At 47.2% G+C, this 19,148-nt stretch overlaps 2 protein-coding genes across 2 annotated transcripts; both read right to left on the minus strand.

Moving 5' to 3' along the window:
* Nucleotides 1-751: 751 nt before the first annotated feature.
* On the minus strand, nucleotides 752-1,738 carry TREX1 (three prime repair exonuclease 1). The gene has a single exon (XM_006893023.1). It carries the CDS (start codon nucleotides 1,694-1,696, stop codon nucleotides 752-754), a length of 945 nt encoding a protein of 314 aa, XP_006893085.1. The 5' UTR covers nucleotides 1,697-1,738.
* A 972-nt stretch (nucleotides 1,739-2,710) lies between these two features.
* Nucleotides 2,711-18,922, minus strand: ATRIP (ATR interacting protein). Its single transcript, XM_006893024.1, has 13 exons — nucleotides 18,685-18,922; nucleotides 16,233-16,369; nucleotides 13,847-14,017; nucleotides 11,903-12,021; nucleotides 10,443-10,600; nucleotides 9,000-9,095; nucleotides 8,539-8,668; nucleotides 7,673-8,362; nucleotides 4,275-4,411; nucleotides 4,034-4,125; nucleotides 3,487-3,571; nucleotides 3,079-3,327; nucleotides 2,711-2,778 (listed from the first exon to the last, which is right to left on the minus strand). Exons 1-13 carry the CDS (start codon nucleotides 18,920-18,922, stop codon nucleotides 2,711-2,713), a joined length of 2,370 nt encoding a protein of 789 aa, XP_006893086.1.
* Nucleotides 18,923-19,148: the final 226 nt, after the last annotated feature.

Below are 19,148 nucleotides of genomic sequence, written 5' to 3' on the forward strand. Positions count from 1 at the left end.
CGTCCGAGACACCCGGCAGACTGTGTTCAATCATGGTCCTTGCTGCTTGTGGAGATGCTTTCCTGCCCTCCGTCCCCAGCTTGTGCATAAGTCGGCAGGGTGGCATCTGCTCAACAACAGACTCAGGTCTCTTCCCTGCAGTATTTTTATTTTTAGCCAAATATTGTGCCCCGTATTCTGTTTAAAATGTAAGTTACTGTGAGGCTGAAACTCCAGGGGGTAGTTTTTGGGGAAACTGGCCAACAGAGAGGGGTAGTCTGGCCTCCTGTCCCTGCTCCTCTGATACCAGCACCACAGCACATTCAGCTCCTTGGGCGTCAGTTCACACCTGGGCCAAGGGGCCATCTGGACCAAAGGTGAGGTGGGGCCCAGATAGGAGCACCTCATGTCCTCATCCTTCTGTTTCACCAGAAAGTCTTAGCTTTGTATCTCCTGCTGTGTTTCTGAGAAGTGTTCTGGAGCCTGTACCCTTGTTTATAATAAATGCAAACATTTGGAAACGCCTCTCTCTTTCTTTATAGCCTTGGCTGTTGGGATTGGGTATTAGGTGTATCCATTTCCACCCAACCCTTGGATCTTCTGTGATTTTGACCAAGTTCCTTCCTACTTTTATTGAGCTGAGACTTCCTGCTGGGGAGAAAGAAACTTGCCACATTTTATGTTCCCCACGCTCAGAAGGCAATGTGTGGGCTGGAGGGGAATAATAACTCAGAGGCATTGAGGAAGCTTTATTAGGTTTTCCTTCTTGGGCCTACTGCGCTGGCATGGCCAGGGTTAGCCCGTACAAAGTGGCTACTGCCAAGGTCAGGAAGGCCAGCAGGCCCAGTGGGGCCAGAAGACCCTCTGTGGATGAGGCTCCATGACTCTTCATGGGAAAAGGACTCTGGGGCCCCTTTCTACTCCCAAGGTTGGGACAGGTGTCTCGGGCTGTGACCAGGGGTGCAGTGGCTGTGGCAGCTGATGACCTTGGGCTGGGCCCAGTGGGAGCTTCAGCCTTGTACATGGGCTTGACAGTGCCGAAGGGCCTGGCATGAGAATCCACCCACTGCAGCAGGGCCTGTGGCTTCCACTGGCAGATGCTGACCAGGGCCAGGACGTCCCCCTCAGCTGTGTGTGAGTCTGGCGGGGTCTGCCTGTAGAGACGTGTGTAGATGTTTCCCAGGCTGTAGCTCTTCCTTGAGCCAGGCTCAGAGGAGCTGCTGGCATGCTCCAGGGCCTTCAGGGCGGCGATGCTGTCTATGCAGAAGGCACCATCCAGAACACTAGCAAGGCCCAGTGCAGCCAACTCTGCCTGGAGCAGGGGGAAGTCATAGCGGTCACCATTGTGTGCCACGAGGCACCAGGGCTGTGGCTGCCGCTGCAGGAAGGCTCGGAGCAGGTTGGCCAGGTCAGCGTCAAAGCGCTGGCGCCCATGTGCGGCTAGCACAGCCGTGCTCAGGCCAGTGATGTTGCTGGCCCCAGGGCTGCAGGCCTTCCCGGGAGCCACGCACAGAGAGAGCTTGTCCACAACTCGGGGCAGCGGAGGCACTGTGGGCGGTGGCCCCTGGGGGGTGGGTGGGTTCTCCAGGGCACATCTGTGGATGGCCAGCATGCACAGTTCCGTGACCTTGGGCTGGGAGAAAGGCAGCCCTGTGGCCTCCAGGTCCATGAAGATGAGCGTCTGCACAGGACCCTGGGGTGGGGCCTGCGAGTCCATGGTGGGGCTAGTACCTGCTGCTGAGCCTGAGGAGGAGCATGGGGTAGGGTGGGCAGCATCAATACTCTTGTAGAGTGATTAGTCCCTCAGATTAGTGAGTTAGATTAGTTGATTAGTCGGTTTAGCCCAAGGAGCAGAGAGACCACACTCAACTGGGTTTCCATTTGGGGGTGTGGGTCTACCTCATGTGAGTCTACTCCCCACATGCCCACCTGGTGGAGCGGACCCACAGCCTTCCAAGCCCCCCCGAGCTCTGCCCCATCTCCTTTGTACTTACGGGAAACAGCAGTCACTCAGAGCACACACCCTCCGTCTGTCTGGCTAGCAGTGTCTGTCTGGCTAGCAGTGTCGAGAAATGAAACACAGCCCAGGCCCGCCCATGGCTCCCCCCATCTGTGAGTCAGGCCTGCCTTTGGGCCCACGTGACAGAGCCCGCCCTGCTCCTCCTCTTCCTGCGGGGTCTAGGCCTTTCTCCCCCACAGGCCCTCTCCTCCTCCCCCTTGTGGCGCTCCTGGGCTTTCTCGGAGCCACAGCTACAGTGGACGCTGCACTGCTGGCAAATGCACCTCGGTGCTCGCCCAAGGAGTACCAGCTGGAGGCCAGGTGCTGAGGCTGCTAGGGAAGTTATTTCCGGCAATGCTGGGGCCCCTGCGTGTCCAGGCCTGTCTAGTCTAGGCTTGGGGTGAGGGCTTGTCCTCTGACCAGGATGGTTTATTCCCATGGCTCCAGCCCAGAACAATGACTCAGCAGTCGCAAACAGAGCAGGGCTCCTTCCTCAGGGCAGATTATAGTTGCCATGGGGACAGGCTCAGCTCTAGTCTGGGATAGGAAAAAGGATCCCAGCTGGCTCTAGGGTCCTGTACTATCCCTCCCAATCAACCAACACAGAAAACCTAGGAAACACCACCACAGCTGGTGTTTTCTTGGTAGGAGCAGGCCCACTGCTTTTAATCAGTTGATGAAGTGAGGAGAAGGGTGGTGCCGGGCTTCTGCGTGGCTGGATGCTCGCAGGCTTCAGGGACAGTCCATCTCGAGGTCGTCCACTTCGTTCTCGGCAGCACAGAGCTCATAGAGTGCTGCTTCTGAGCCAAAAAGATGAGGGTTCTGTGGTGAAGGCCTGAAGGTGCTGGGGACAGAGGGAGGCCCACTTCTCCCCAGCACCTGCAGGAACCAATCAGTCCCATCCACACACAGGCCGTGCTCCCTCAACAACTTTAAGCAAAGTGACACAAAGGCAATTCACACAGCTGTTTTTGCAAAAACTGTGGCTTTGCCATGGCAACTCAATGGACAGGCAGTCGATACAAATAAGACTGTGAAAGGCAGTGGCCGATGGAGGCGGATGGCTGAAGGCAGGCCAAGAAATCAGATTACTGGCTCACCTTCACACTGTGTCACGTCAGGGAGTCCCCGGATCAGCGCACTGACCGCTGGCATCACTTGGTCATACTGGTGCAGGACCTCCACGCAGTGCACCGTGAAGAGCTTGTCCTTCTGGGACAGGCCGTACAGCAGCAGCACAATGTCCCGCAGACACCGCACCGTGTGCTTCTGCTGGTCGGTCCATGAGGGCCACTCTGCCCTGCGCACGGTCAGCCACTGTCTGTGCAGCATCACCGTGAGGGCTCTCACTGCCTGGGGGAGGGGAGGGGACCAGCAAGCCACATCTGTCAGCTTCCTGGCTCTGCTCAGCTGCCCAGCACCTCAGGTGAGGGGGATCTGAGTGGTGGGAGCATGAGGTCATTGTCCACTCAGAGCTGCCACACCAGTGGGCTCCTGCCCTGGGCCACTCACCTCCACGTTGCACTGGCAGTCAGAGGCGATAACTGGGGAGGAGGGGTACTGCACACCGACCTTCGCCAGGAGCCACACCACCTAGAACGAGCCGTCCCATCCCCAGGATGAGAGCTCCGTTACAGCTGGGGCCATCCTGGTTTCTAAGAGCCCGACTGCTTTCACAACTGCTCATCTGTACAGATGGACTCTGAAGTGGTGTCGTGGGGCCTTCTCAGGCCAGACTCAGAACCAACATCTATTCTCATTGGCAAGCCACCTGCCTCTAGGGAGTTTCAGCTACCAGGACCCAGACCAGGGCAGGATCAGTCCTTCGCCAAGTCCAACGCAAGCCTGGGCTGTGCCTGTCTGTAACGCATCTGTGTGGTGTGAAGCCCTCAGGCTCCTTCAGGACTTGATAACCTCATTACCACATGAATCAAAGCTCCCCATGAATCAAAGCTCCCCTCTCCCTAGGCTGGGGACAGAAAAAGATCTACAGGACTGAGGGTAGGCATGGCGGGAGGTGGGGTAAGTGGTCTTCAGACAGGTCTGAATTTTCACCTCTTGTTCCAGTTGGAGCCACTGTCGCTCCGAGGCTGCTTTGTCAGGCTTCGACGTGATGGACATGTACAGCAGCAGGAACAGGCAGCCCTCTGAAAAGGATGCCCCACGTCACTCAGGGTGCCCTTCTCGCCCAGAGCCAGGGGAGCAAGCTACCCCCAGGAGAGCCTCGGCCCTGTCCTTGCCACAGCCCTCCCGTCCAGCAGTCCAGATGCACAGTTCACCGTGTGTCCTACCTTACCTGAGTGGCAGCAGAGCTGAGACGCAAGCCTCTCGTCGTCCACCAAGAGGGAGAGAAGCTTGATGGTCAGCAGCACACTGTTCAGGGGCGTCTCTGGGCTGAGGCACTGTGGTAGCACCCGGAGCACATTCTGGAACCTACAAAACAGGTCCCGAGGGACATGACTCACTCCACCCCAGAATTCACCCTCTTTAGATGAGAATAACAATCAGATTTTTTTTTGTTTGAGTCAACAGATAAACTTTATAGGACAGAATAGAACTGTCCTGGGTGACACAGTAGGTAACATATCAGGCTGCTAATGTAAAGGTTGGAAGTTCAAATCCTCCTCCTGTTCCATGGGAGAAAGACAGGCACTCTCCTCTTAGCCCACGGAAGGGCAGGCTGAACTTCAGAACTGAAGAGGCAGTGGGTTTTACAAAGTGATCCTTACTGGAGCAAACTGCTATATTCCTCTGTGGTGTGGCTGGTGGGTTTGAACATACCTTCTGGTCAGCAGCTGAGTACTTACAATTGGTCACTAGAGCTCCTTCAAAATCACAGTAACGCAGCACAAAGATGAAGCTGTTCTGACACATCTGCATTCAAGTGCTGGCCTATTATGCCCTTGCTATGAAACTCGTCTCATGTGAAGGAAGACTGGGTATAAAACGTCAGGTTAGGCCTGCAGGAGCTGACCACTGACAAGGCCTTTCTTTGTCAGTGACCTCAAGATTCCTGACCCACATATAATCCCTGGGCTCTTCCCATCCCTGCCTGCACAGAGGGACTTGAGTGAAAATGTGGTAAAAGAAATGTTCTAAGTGTTTTGTGCCCATGAACTGACGTGGACTGGACACGGACTACTCGCAGCAAAAAGACCATTTTCCTCACTTGTTGGGAAACATGATGCCTGTGGCCAGAGGTGAGAAGATGCCCATCATGCAATGTACCCTGACAGGGACTCCAGGAATTCTCAGGTCCTGGGTGCAAAGGGACTTTTATTAATGACCAGTGTCCCAGCATAAACACTGTTGTCTGCTCAATCCACATCAAACGGGGGTGAGCATTCAGGAGCCTGGGTGGGGCTGAGAGGTGAGTCTACAACGTTCTCGTGTCTGGTTTCTGGTGAGTGCACTTGCTCACTGTCTGCAGTGTTTGAGCACAGAGCACCAGGAATATTCCTCAGCCTCACTAGGAAGCAGAGTTTCATATTATTTTGATTGAACTCATTTTAGAACAAACCCCAAACAATAGGCTACAAACTCATCAGTTACCAGGTGGCATGGACTCTGTCACTCACTACTGTCGAGTCTGTTCCAACTCACAGCAACACTTCACCAGGATTCCAAGGAGCTGTGCTGCCAACCCAAAGGTAGGCAGTTCAAACCCACAAACTGCTTCATGGGAGAAAAATGAGCAGTCCCTTCCTGCGCAACGCACAGCCTTGGAAAACTGGCTGGAGACTCAGCTATGAGTCAGTTCTGACTACACAGCAAGGACTTTTTTTTTTTTAAAAAAAAGAGTAGAACCAGGAGCAGAGTTCTCATCTTCCTCCTGAACAATCATTAATGAATCCAAGCCATTGGAGACATGCAGCCTTTGGGTGAGCAGCACAGCTTGATACAGACTGAACTGCCAATGTTTGTACTTAAGCTTAAATTTAAACTCGTTACCCAATTCCATGAGGCTAGAAGTGGCCCCTGAGTAGCCCATGAGGGCCTTGGACTCTTGTCTTTAAGCAAAACCCATACAACATAATAGTTTCCAACTTACTTTTTCATAGCAGCAGACTCTCCTTTTGAAATAAATGGTACATAGGAAGGAGAGTCTTATTGGCCGCTCCCCTACCCAGCCCCCAGACAACCCTGTACTGCTATGTCCCCAGTAGCTGCAGCAGGAATAAGACAAGGAGAAGGAGGGTCAATGAGCTTTAAAGCCAGGCTGGGCAAGGAGCTCGCTGAGAAAACAGGTGAGGACCAGATGCTGCTGCAGCCTTCCTGGTTACCTGCATGGCACCACACGTTCCTTCTAAGCCTTGACAGCACCTCTGTCCTCAACTCTCACACAGCTCTTGACCAGAAGGGACACGTAGCAGGGTTCAGCTTAAGCATGCAAAGCATAAAGGAACACTGAAGAGAAAGAGTGGGAGTTGGTGGAAGACGGTGACAGAGCAATGGCTCAGAAGACTGACTGCTGGCCTGAAAGTCACCCTCACCCACACTCATGCTCTGTGGACGTTCAGACAGGCTTCTCTACCTGAGACAGGGTTTAGTCACTCAACAAGTAACGACTGCTTTCAGCAAGCCAGGCTCTGTACTAAGTGTGAGGACGCAGGGCGGTGAAGGTATCATATGAGCTGGGAGTGGAAGGCCTTTTTCATAGTGCTTTTATGCTTTGAAATGCTTATAGTGCACTCATTCGATGGCCGTTTAATGTCCAATCGACAATCTTTCTAGAAAGGAAATGCTTTATCTGCCAAAAGAACTGGTAAAAATTATCATTTCTGTAATTTATTTGTTTAACAAATATGAAACAAATAACCAGCTATGAGCTGGACCCTGCCAGGCACCTGGAAATGGCTTTGCCCCTATTATGTCGCTCACACTACACTTCAGTCCTATGTCCAGCTCTGAGTGCCACAGGTTGGACCAGCCCAGATATAAGCTGGTTGGTTCACTGGGAATGAAGATCCAGAAGTATTTTAGGGAAATGGTAACTCTGAACTCAGAGACAAGACAAAATTCCGTCCAGCTGGTGGAGTCTCTCCACCTGGTCCCTTGGTGGAGTGCTGAGGAGGGACTGAGTGACTGGATGAAGAAGATGGTCTAAATGTGTTTATAGTTTCTACCAGTCTTAGAACCCTGGAATCCCAGGCTAGGAATATGTGAGAACAGTTCTCACTAGCCGGCATCTTTACACTGTCAATTCCACGATACTTAGGATGAGCAAGCAACCTATGGCTCATGCCAGCAGCAGATAACAATGATGATGGGGACTCCTAGCAAGTCTGCCTGCGAGCTGCAAATCCTCCTCTTACCCTGTGCTTCCTTAGGGACTCCACCAGATTTAAACCTGGCTATGGCTGGGTGACCTTCACCTGACACGTCCCAGGTTTAAAGGCCTTTCGGCTTAGCCTTTGTCTGTCTTACGGTGCAGGGCACTATTCCATGATAGCCAACAGTCTCCTTTTATCATGTGTGCCTCTGCTAACCTGCTATACAAAGGCAGAAGTAAACCAAATGAACCGTTTCCTTGCTTCTGCTAACACCTGGCCCCACTTCCTGTCATTTCAGTACTTCCTGAACTAAGCAGTGTAAATAAGTCAAGGATGTGAGCATATTTCAACAGTAACAAGACAGACCTTCAGAGGTCAGGAAAGATCCAGAAAAGACCATAACTCTCATGCTACTTTATACCTGGGCAAAAAATCAAAAGAAGCATTTTCTGCTAATTTCACCAAAACCGTAAGGCACTGACTCAGGATGCTAGTTCGAAGGTGACTTGTTGGTACAGAAGTTAAAGTCAGCAGACGAAGCAGTATCTTCAGCAGTGGATGTTGGGCTTGGTCAATAGCAATTTCCTTTGGGGCTGCACTCACATCTCTGTGACCATGTCTCTGAACCAAGCTCTCGTTCATTTCCCTGGAAGCAGTGTCTGCCCCACTTCCTGAAAGTAACAGGCAAACGACTGCTCCACTGTGGCACACGAGGTCCTGAAGAACACTGAGTGAAGCCATGGAGAAAGCTTCCAAGTTGCAAAGTGAGTCCTCAGGGCTGGCTTCTACCCCAGAGTTCATGCAGGGGGCATGTGCTGGGGCGTCCCCAGGGGCTCCACTTCTCTTGGCTGCTGCGTAGTCCTGCAGAGCCTGGCAGTGCAAACCAATGAAGAACTGTACAAGGGGGAGGAGATGCACAGCTCCAGAAAGCTGGGAGAGTGGAAGGGTCCTTCTGTCTCTTTTTGCTAGATCTTGGTCATAGGAACCATCACTCCTGGCAATTAGATGCAGTCCAGTCAATGCCAGGCTCTGTGCTTCTCTCAGGGCAGACAAAGAAAATGACCCTTCTCTAAAACTTGTGGTCCTGAGGGCTGAAATCCCAGCCAAAGTACTGGCAACACAAAAAAAAGACAAGTGTGGGATGACGGGAAGGTTAAGGGCGCCACACAACCTTCCTGCTAATTCTCTAGACTCCCAGCCCAGCTAAGCCCACAGCCCTCCCAAAGCTGGTGAAGGCCACGGAAGGGCTTGCTTCCCAGATGAACATGTTAGGAGTCCAATGCTTACCTGCCAAAGCCTGGTGCCTGCAAAAGAGTGCCAGTGGGAGCCTCAGAACCACTGCTCAGGAGGTGACACAAGCCTAAGGAAGACCCTGGGACCAAAGGCTGCCTCAGAAGCAGGCTTATCAAAATGGAACCTGCAGAAAACAAGGTGATTCTAGAAGGTTCTGACAGGGGAGGCTTTTTCTAGAAGGAAAGCAGGGGCATTCTTTGGATGCCAACAACCTTCTAAGCTAAAAATCCACTCAGATTTTTGAAGGCTCTGGGACACGTCTGCTCTTGGTCTTCTGTATTTGATAAAGTCTGCTTTGTAACTTATCACACATTACCACTCTCCTTGGCCTCCCGCAGGAGTGTCTAGTGCTCTGAATTACAGACCCCCCAGACAGTTCCATGGGTGATTCTATATGGAGCCAGCCTTTGCAGAGGACAAAGGGAGCCAGGCAGGCAGAGCACAGGTTCTGGTACCTTCAGTATGGGACCTCTGCATCCAGTTGTCAACAAGAATTTTCTGGGCCTCTTCTTGTTTTATGGATTCACCTTCCAGACTATGGATCTTATTTTCTGAAACGAGATAAAATGTGAACTAAAAATTGACCTAAATGTACAGGCACCTCAGAAGCTCTTAAATGCAATGCATTTTTTAAAAAAATTAATTTTAATGAAAGTTTACAGAGACTTAGGGTTTCCAGTCATTCATTGTTGCACTTAAATGCAATGCATTTTTAAAATGGCAAATTATTTTACTTGTTCAATCTTGAGTCAAAAACTAGAACAGCTGAAGGACCCTCACATATTTTGTCTTCCTCATGTAAAACAGGAACTTGCACGGGGTCAGGGGTGGGAATCCTATACTCCACTCCAAAACAAGGCAGTAAGATAAAAACAGAACTGCTAACACTTACCTGGTGAGTACTTATTATGTCCCCATTACAGTTTTAAGAGTTTTACACATATCAGTTTGTTTGTTCTTCACAGAGATATTATCATTAGTCTTACTTCACAGGTGGAGACACTGAGGCACAGAGGTTAAAGGACTTGCCCAAAGTCACACAATCCAGTAAGGGTTACGACTAGGACTCACATCCAAACTCCTGGTTCCTCTTCTTGCTTAGGACACTACCCTACACTGTTGCTTTAATTACTAGATGCCAACCATGAATGGGCTGCAGTTCTTCAGAGGCCGATGATTTAAGGCACAATGGCCGATGATTTAAAAACGGGAGGGAGAGGCAATGCATCTAAATCATAAAAGAAACAGACATGCAAGAGCACAGTCTCAGTGTAACTGCTGGATTGTCTCTTTCTAGGAAGTAGTAGTATTCTCTCAGTTGGGACTGAGCTGCACAGACTCAGGGCCAAAATGAGGATGCGGCCCTGAATCCTGCTGTCTGTCTAGTCATGGGCAAGAGATGTTGACTGTGGTTGTTTTCAAATATGCCCACAAATTCTTTGATATGGTTCTCTTCAAAAGGGAAAGTCCGAAATTTTCTTTCCATTGAACGTGGTCTAGATGCAGCAAACTCATTTCTAACAAACAGAATTTGGCAGAGGGGATGCGATGTGAGTTCCAGGGCTACGCCATCAAATATATAAATTCTGCTGGGCCTCTCTTTGGGTTTGTTTGTTCTAGAAGAAGCCTTTCATGTCATGTGAATATTCTAGTAGCTCTGGGGAGCAGCCTATGTATGGCAAGAATCTATATGAGTGATTCACTTTGGAAACATCCAGTACTTCCAGTGAAGCCTGCAGTTAAGTCCAGCCATAGTAGAGATGGGTCATCTCCACAGGGCCCATTTAGGATTGCTGACCCACAAAAACTGGGAGATAATAAATGATTATTGTTGTTCTAAGCTACAAATTTGGCTAATATGTTACATTGCAGTAGATGACTAATATATATTGACTTACCCTTTCTGCCCACCAGAGATTTGTATCCTGGCTCTGTCTGGCCAGGGAAGGGAAGGCACATGTTAGCACTAAAAGACTCCTTTGTAGGAAAAGATGTTTTTCCAAATTGTGGAGACGATGTTTCTGGCTTTATAATCACGGATGGACTTTTCCTAGGACTGGAAAAAGTTAACTATGAAAGCAAAATAATACTTCTGCTACAAACACTTAAAATATTTCATTAAAAAAACCTAGTAACAACAAACTTTAAACTTTCCCAAGTCTAATTTTAACTAAAGGCTTATGCTTGATATATTTGTCATTCACTGTCACAATAAACCCACTGTCATTGAGTCAATTCATAGAGGACCAAGCAGGACAGAGTAAAGGGGCTCTGCAGGGTTTCCAGTCTTTACACACGCAAACTGCCTCCTTTTTCTCTTTTGAATCTCGTGACTTGGAACCTCCAACTTCAAGGCATTTTGATCTGAATTGTTGGAAAAATCATTTTTATATTCTTCTAATTATCCTGAAAATATTAGCCATAATTCCTACTTTACTAGTAGTTCTAATCCCACAAAACATCTTACTGATGTGAAACAACCTCTTTTTCATAGTCAAGGAATGAATCTGAAGACTTTCAACAGAAAGAGGGTCTTATTAGAGGGTATACAACTTGCAAACTAAGCAAATTCCTCAGTACCAGTGTTTTTATGTTACAGAAGTAATCTCAAATGTCTAGATTGGAGTGTCCAACAAACTGGTGGAAACACTGAGACTCTTCTATTGATGTGTGAACCAGTGGGGAAGGTCCCTTTCAGCTCTCCTGTCTTATATGGACAATACAAAAGCAAGAACTCAATTTCACATCTTATCTTTACAAGTAAAGTCCTAACTGGTGGGAGCAGCATGTTCAAGGCCAGAGAAAGATGTGCAGACCATACTGTTCACGTTTCAAGGCCGATACTGACAGTGCACTAGACTTCTCCAGACTATCTGGCAACAGATGTGGGCAGAACACAGACCATTAATAGGCTGGCCACATCTGAAAACAAAGGCAGGGGTTGTTGGACAAGGGTTCCAGGGCAGCAAATAAGGAAAAAAAAACAAACACAAAAAAAACCAAACCAAACAAACAAAAAAACCACACCAAAAACCAAGCATTCCTAGTAGCTAGAGCAAGGTAATATTCTCATGCTTGGAAAAAAGAATTCCAACTTTTTTAGTTTGGTTCAATTAAATTTCATCCCAAAGAACTGTGCTTATTTAGTCCTGTACAGAGGAATAAATTCTAGAGTGTCAGGCCTTTATGATGCAATGCTCTAAGACATTTATGTCTCTTCAAAACTGCCAAGTCCTTCAGGAAGGAGGACCTCTGACTAAGTGACAGAAATCCTAGTCTTTGTTCTGGACTATCGACAGTGCTATTTTGTCTGTTTACTCAATGATATAAAACTGAATTCTTCCAGCACCATCATTACCTGCAGTGGGAAATGGCAGGGGCAATCAGTTTATTTGTGCGTTCACTGCTTTGAAGCTTTGTTCTTAATTCATTCATCTCTGCATCTTTAAACTGAAGTTCAGACTGTAATGACTGGAGCTGGTAGGCAAAAGAAACATGCATGTTTGTAGTGGTCACATCATATTCAGAAAAATATCAAATCTCAAGTTAATAAAGGGAAAAAAAGCCAATAGAAACTAAGTATAAAAATCTATTGTGATAGAAAAGTCCTAAAACGTCAAAGTGAAATCTTCTTCCAGCAAGACAATGACACTCGAGAGAGTATTCTGATCCAAATTATTGTGGGGATAGTTTGTTAGGGTTCAAAGACCATTCTTTGGTGGTCCAGTGACTAGGATTCAATGCTTTCAAATACCAGATTCATCATTTATTTAAGCCTCTCTAAATCTTAACTTATCTGTCACACAATATCCTCCTGATGGTTGATGAAACAAGAGATAAAATATGTGAAATGCCTAGCATAGAGCTTGGCAAGTAACACACTGGCCTTTTAGTGAACACAATGGCACACAAACTCAGGTCTTAAAGTCTGGCAGAGGATTAGGAAGTGTTACCAAAACTCTGTGTGGTGTGGGGAGACATGATGTTTTGGCCCCAAAGGTCTATTCTAGCCAACAGCAAATGTCATCATTGACCAAGCACACTCCATACAAGACCTGGTTAAGTGTAGGTGCTTTTGCTTTCCCAACAAACTTTCTGGTTATTTTCTGGAACAGATAAACATGGAGTTTAAGTGTCTAGCCAGAACTCACCTCTTGAGAGTGACAGAGCCTGGACACAAAGTCTGGTCTGTCTGATTGTAAATCCCTTGGCTAGTCACCATTTATACTGTAAAGCAATCAGTGCTATTAGTATGAATGCCCATTTAAAACTCACTAAGTTTAGTTGAAAGGGAGCTCTGGTGGCAGTTTGTGGGAGATGCTCTGCTAATCCAAAGGTTAAGCCTCTCTATAGTTCAAACCCACTATCAGCTCCTCAGGAAAAAGCTGGGCGATTCGTGGCCTGGGAAACTCATGAAGGGTCAGTTATAAGTGGGTTCCACCTTGGCAGCAATGAGTGTGAGGGGGTTTTTGAAGTTTGATGAATGAAGTAATAGCAGAGTAAGACCGTATCCTTGAGACTCCCAGCACCAGAATGCTAAAGGAAAATGGTGGGATGGACTGGATTATCTACTATTCTTCTTCCGGAAGGAGCATCTATTTCCCCTTAAGAAACACTCATTTCCCTACTTCTGCCTAGTGATCTGAGTGGGAGCTGATACTCTTCACAGCAGCAGCTGTAACAGTGGTTGGTAATTGTCCATGAACAGGCAACTAAAAAAGGGAGACCAATCAGAGACTTTTCTGAATTACAAACCTAAGATGAAGCAGCCACGTCCTAACGCTGCTCTAGAGCTATAAAATGCGAGCTCAGGAGCTTCTAAAGACTATATTTCCTACCATAAAGATGAAATGTATCTACAGTGTAGAGAGTAAGACAATTCCTGGCAATGTCTAAGTCACTCAAGGCCTCACTTCACCCTCTGCTTTTCCCAGACTTGGTTACAGAGGCTCATGCATACCCTTTAGGCCTAAGCTAAGTTAACTGAGTTCCTGATCTACCAAAAGAGCCCTAACTGAGCCCTGCTTCTCAAAATCCCAAGTTGGTGATTTATTTCTGCCAAGACCAATTCCCAAAGCAGAGCAGAGGTTTATCTATGCTCTTTTCCAAAACATGTGCAGAGCTGCAAAAAAACCCAAAAACCAACAAAACACAGCAAGTAGTTGACAACAACAAAGAACTTAAGCAACTACTGAAATCACCTTGGAAGATTTACAGGCACGTTGGCCACTGTTCCTAAAGAAAAATTCAGTGAACGACAAAGCTGGAATCTATAACATGCAAACCAGATATCCTGGATCACCTTTTTGGAGAATTCCTTTTCTTTGTCACTCAGTGCTTGAGCTTTCTCTTGCTCAAGAAGGAAATGCGTTCTTCTCTGTTCCTCTAGAGTGGATTCTGTTTGATGCAAGGAGTCCCGCAAAATTTTAATTTCTCCCTTTTTAATGAGGATCTCCTCTTCCATTGCCTTCATCTGTAAATCCCAAATCAATCTTGTGAAAAAGTTTGTAAAAGAAAATTACATATGTAGCTTTAACATGCAATGAGTCTTTACGTGATGCAAATGGTACCATACTGAAGGGCTAATGGAACAGCTGGAAGGCAGAGTTCATGCAAAGGAGCTTCAGAAGAAAAGCTTTGCTATCTATTACTGAGAGATACCCCACGGTGCTATATACAGGTGGTCTCTGACAACACAGTATTGCCACAGTTGGAAGGGCTTTGCCAGTAACTGGGGACTAGAGAGCACAGAATACGTGTCCTTAGATCAGTGAGGAGCCCCGGTGGTGTAGTAGGTTAAGTCTTGGGCTACTACCCAAAATGTGGGCAGCTTTAATTCACCAACCACTCTGTGGGAGAAAAGTGACTGTCTCTTCTGGTTAAGACTTATAGCCTCAGAAACCCAATGGATGGCATTATGAGCTGGAGTCAACTTGATGGCAGTACGTTTGCATTTCTGTTTTTTTTTTTTTTTTTAATTTTTGTGTGTGTGTACCGTCAAATCACATCTGACTGGTACAGGAGGAGATTGTCCCTCCTTCCCCGGCAGAGCATCTGGTGGATTCGAACCATGCGCCTCTGGGATTGTAGTTGCAGCTCCTTGCCACTAGGCCACCAGGGCTCCCCTGCATTTCTGTTTTATAGACCAAAGAGTGGTCAAAATCTGTGCTAATGAGACTTGACCATGATCTGTTAGGTCTGTTCATGGGACTGCTGATGTTTAGCTGGGCAGACAAGGGACACACTTGTCACTAATACACATATTCCTGAGGCTCTGATAAATAATCTGGGACACACACTTCACAGACATAAACACCACATTATGTTTCTATTTTCTCTAGAGATCTGTAGAGAAATGATTATATAAAAGATGACTACTTTCTTGCAAAGTTGCAAATGAAAATAGCAGCCTTTATGATCTGTGCTTGCAAGGATTATTGCTATATGCTGGGGTTATTTTATTTTATTATGTGTATATCATCAAATCAGATCTGACTGGTACAGGAGCTGGGGTTATTTTTTTAAAAAATAATCTTTTACTGTGATTTAAATGAAAGTTACAGAAAACTTGAATTTCTGTTCATTGATTGTTGCACATTTCCCTCCCTATTCCCCACTGCCAGTTTGCTTTTCTCTTTAAAAAATTCAGTGGCTGAACTGCAATCCCAGAGGTATGTGGTTTGAATCCACCAGATGCTCTGCTGGAGAAGGAGGGGCAATCTCCTCCTGTACCAGTCAGATCCAATTTGACGGTACACACACACAAAATAATAACAAAATAAAAAAAAAAATTTATTCATTGTTGCACAATTACCTTCCTCCCACCTCAGTCCACTTTGCTATGCAAATAATGCCTAATCATATATTCCTATTAAAGAGGGTTTTTTTCCTCCTCTGTTCCTATGCAGTGTTCATTATTTATCCCCTCTTTTCTTAGTTTCCCCCAAACCCCCATGTCAGTCATGTTAACAGTGGCATTATGCAGTATTTGTCCTTTTGTGACTGATATATTTCACTCAGCATGATGTTCTCCAGGATCACCCATTTTGTATAATATTTTATAAGTTCCTTGTTTTTCTGTGCTGTGTAGTATTTCACTGTGTGAATATACCACAGCTTCTCAAGACATTCATTTGTTGATGGGCACTTGGGTTGCTTCCATCTCTTTGCTACTGTGAACAAAGCAGCAACAAACATGGGTGTACTATATGCTGTGGAGCTGGTTCTGACTCCTAGCAGCCCTACATACAATGAGTGAAACACTTCTGAGTCCTCACCATCCTCACAGTTACTACTGGGCTTGCTTGGTTATTGCAGTGAGTGTGTTAATCCGTCAACAAGAAGGTCTTCATTTGTGCTGCCATGCTACTTTCCAAAGCATGATGCCCTTCCCCAGGGAACTGGCCCTGCCTCGTGTATGCTAGAACTCTGTCTCATGGCTATAAAAGAAAAAGCTCTCTGCTTCTCTTTTTGGAAGTGGTGTATGAACAGTGGTGTTTCCTTTCTTACCTTGCCTGTTAGGAATCAAGGAATTTAGATTATTTCAGTGAAAATGGTTTGCCTTTCTTTTTCAAGCCTTCCTTCATTTCATCTCTGGGCACTTGTTTTACAACTCTAGTATATTTTATTGTCTGATGCTTTATAATGCATGAATGAGTGGATGAATGAACCACAATAAAGTCACTTACCTTTTCTTTAAGCTCATTGTACTGTGCCTGAAGTATCTCTGATTCAAAATTATCGTTAACTGACATACTTCCTCTGCTTTTTGCTGCAGGAGTTTTGTTCTTTGACAGCCCATCTATTCTGCAGAAGTTAGGGACACCTGTAAAAAACAGTTCCCCTGTGCTTATCAGGACCCAACATTTACTCACTTTTGCCAGGCAATGCTGAGAAGAAAACACTCAAATTAGAGAAGGATTAAAGTAATACATAACTGTTTTCAACATCATACATGGTATTTATAAAAATAACTATTCCTGCCCACATCCTCTGCCCTCCACCCAATCCCAAGAGTCTCATATAAGAGCTAAAAGGTGTTGTGGACGCCTCACTGACCAGGACTTTGTGGTTTATTACTCAACAATATTTACTGAGCATCTTCAAAATGCCAGGCACAATGTTAAGTTCCTACAAGCTATTCAACAGATAATCACACAAATAATTGTAAAAGTATAGCTATGGTAAGAGCTGCAGAAGAGAAAGCCTATAATAAAGAGATCTAACCTAACTAGAATGACTGGAACCTTCTCTAAGGAATAGATGGCTGATCTGAGAGCTAAAGAACAAGCAAGACTTCATTCAACCTCTGTTTCCTAAGCTACTCTAATAAAGGGAGCCCTGGTGGCCTAGTGGTAAGAAGCTGCACTCCCAATCCAAAGGCATGTGGTTCAAATCCATCAGCTGCTCTCTGCAGTAAAAAGATGGGAAATCTCATGTGTGATTCACTGTCTCTGAAATCTGCTGGAGGGTCAGCTGAGTCAATTCCGACTAGATGGTACACAACAACAACTATAATAAAATCAATGATGTGAGGGTTAGAAGTCCAAATCAGGGCATACCTTTAGGGGAGGGTAATTTCCTGTTTCCTTGAGTGGTCTCTTCTTGCGAGCAACTGTATCTAATATGCTCTTTAAAAAAAAATTGTGTGTGTGTGTGTGTGTGTGTGTGTGTGTATGTACTGTCAAATCAGATCTGACTGGTACAGGAAGAGATTGTCCCTCCTTCTCTAGCAGAGGACCTGGTGGATTCAAACCACACACTTCTGGGATTGCAGTGCAGCTTCTTGCCACTAGGCCATCAGCTCACCTAATAGGTTCTTTTTATAAAACACTACTCAGTAGGATTAGATTTAGGATTCATTCACTCTACCCTGGCATGGCATCATTACAAAAGAAAACTCTACTTCCAAACAGGCCCTATTTACAGGGATGGGGGTAACTTTTGAATGACACAATTCAATCCATAACCCCAAATGGGTGAGGAAAGGGTTTGGGTGGAAAGAACACTCAAAACATAAGAAAGCAACACGTTGGCAATGAAGGAAGCAGAGAGGTTCCAAACAATCCAGGAGGATCAGCAAGGCTAGAACCCAAAAAGTGTGCAAGGGCTGAACCTCACTGGATCCTGTAGGTTTGGTTAAAGAGTTTGGTCTTTCATTCTAGAAAACAGTGGCAAGTCATTCAAGGACTTTCAGCAGAGATAGCCTGTGTGCACACGCAACTCTGAGATGCAGCCAGCCTGGAATTCTGAAAAAGATCACGCTGGCTGTGGCGTGAGCTCGTAGGGAGACAATTTAGACTACCATCTAGGGTAGAGGAGATAAGATGGGAATAGATCAGAGAGATGATGGGAAGAGGCTGGATTCCAAAGATGGATTTAAAAGGTGAAAAGTGACAAGATAGAAAAAATAATTAGATGTAAGGTTGAGGAAAGGGGAGGAGCCACCTTGTACCAGGGGAGGAGCCACCTTGTACCAGATAGAGTGGCAACAGTTACTGTCTTGTGGAACATTCTTCTTTTGAATGTTTCTTCAATGCTTCCTTTGTTGGGTATCACAGGACCTGGCTACAGGCAAGTGGGTCTCTGGGTTTAAGAGATCTGTGACATATCTAAGGAGAAATACAAGGTGTCCTCAAAAATCCTTTTCTTTTTAGAATCTAAACAAAACTCACTCCCTGCCGGTCCACTTGGGCACCTACCCAAAAAAATCCTGGTACGAGGTAAATCATTTTAGTGGTTGTATAAATTAGGAGTCCCTTTTAACCCTCCCCTCTACCACTGTTGCAAGGGATCTAAAACCTGCCCACAAGAATGCGGAGTGGACAGTGATGGTGCCGAAGGGGTGGTGGTGGTGGTTCCAAAGATCACGGTTCAGAACCAAGAACTGAATGGCCCAAACTTGACAACGCGGGAAAACGCGAGCCTAGCCTTCTGTTCTTGCAAATCTGCTGCAGGACATTCCTGATACAGTCCCTCCCTTCAAAGCAAAGGACCTTTTGGAACACAATCTCTGTTTACATCGGGATGTCCTTAATTCTGGAGGGTGGAGGGGGAACATGGGACCAGAGTCCCGGGCAGCAGCTCCCCGTCAGGGGTCGCCACCACCCTTTGGGGGAAAAGGCCCCGAGGTGCACTCACTGGGCGCGTTCGGCGCCGGACAATGGCTCAGGGCCTGCGACGCCAGGATGTCGAGCTCCTCCAGGTCGTCGGCGGTGAAGTCCCCGTGCGCGCCGAAGGGGTCCTCCGGGTCTGGAGCGTCAGGGAAGATCCGGGCCTTCTTAGTCGGGGGACACCCTGCGCCGAGAGGGGGCCCAGGGCGAGGCATTGGCGGCCCGCTCCTCCTCCTGCTGCTGTCTGGCGCGTGGGTCCCAGCCATGCGGCCCGCTGACCTCAGGTGTCCGAAGCCGAGAGGGAATCGTGACCACCGTGAGGCTGCGGAGTGGAATCCGCTGACCGCGCGCCGCGGCTCGCCTCAGTCGCTTGGCCCCGCCCCCGAGCCTGCGGGCCAATCAGCGGCCGTCCCGCGGGCGCGGAGGAATGACACAATTTGTAGCGCGCCGCAGGGCTCCGTGGAGTAGTTGTTAAACACCGTAGTATCATGA

The sequence above is a fragment of the Elephantulus edwardii genome, unplaced genomic scaffold (assembly GCF_000299155.1).
Source record: "Elephantulus edwardii isolate Elephantulus edwardi_28Jun2011 unplaced genomic scaffold, EleEdw1.0 scaffold00121, whole genome shotgun sequence".
In the NCBI taxonomy this organism is placed as follows: domain Eukaryota; kingdom Metazoa; phylum Chordata; class Mammalia; order Macroscelidea; family Macroscelididae; genus Elephantulus; species Elephantulus edwardii.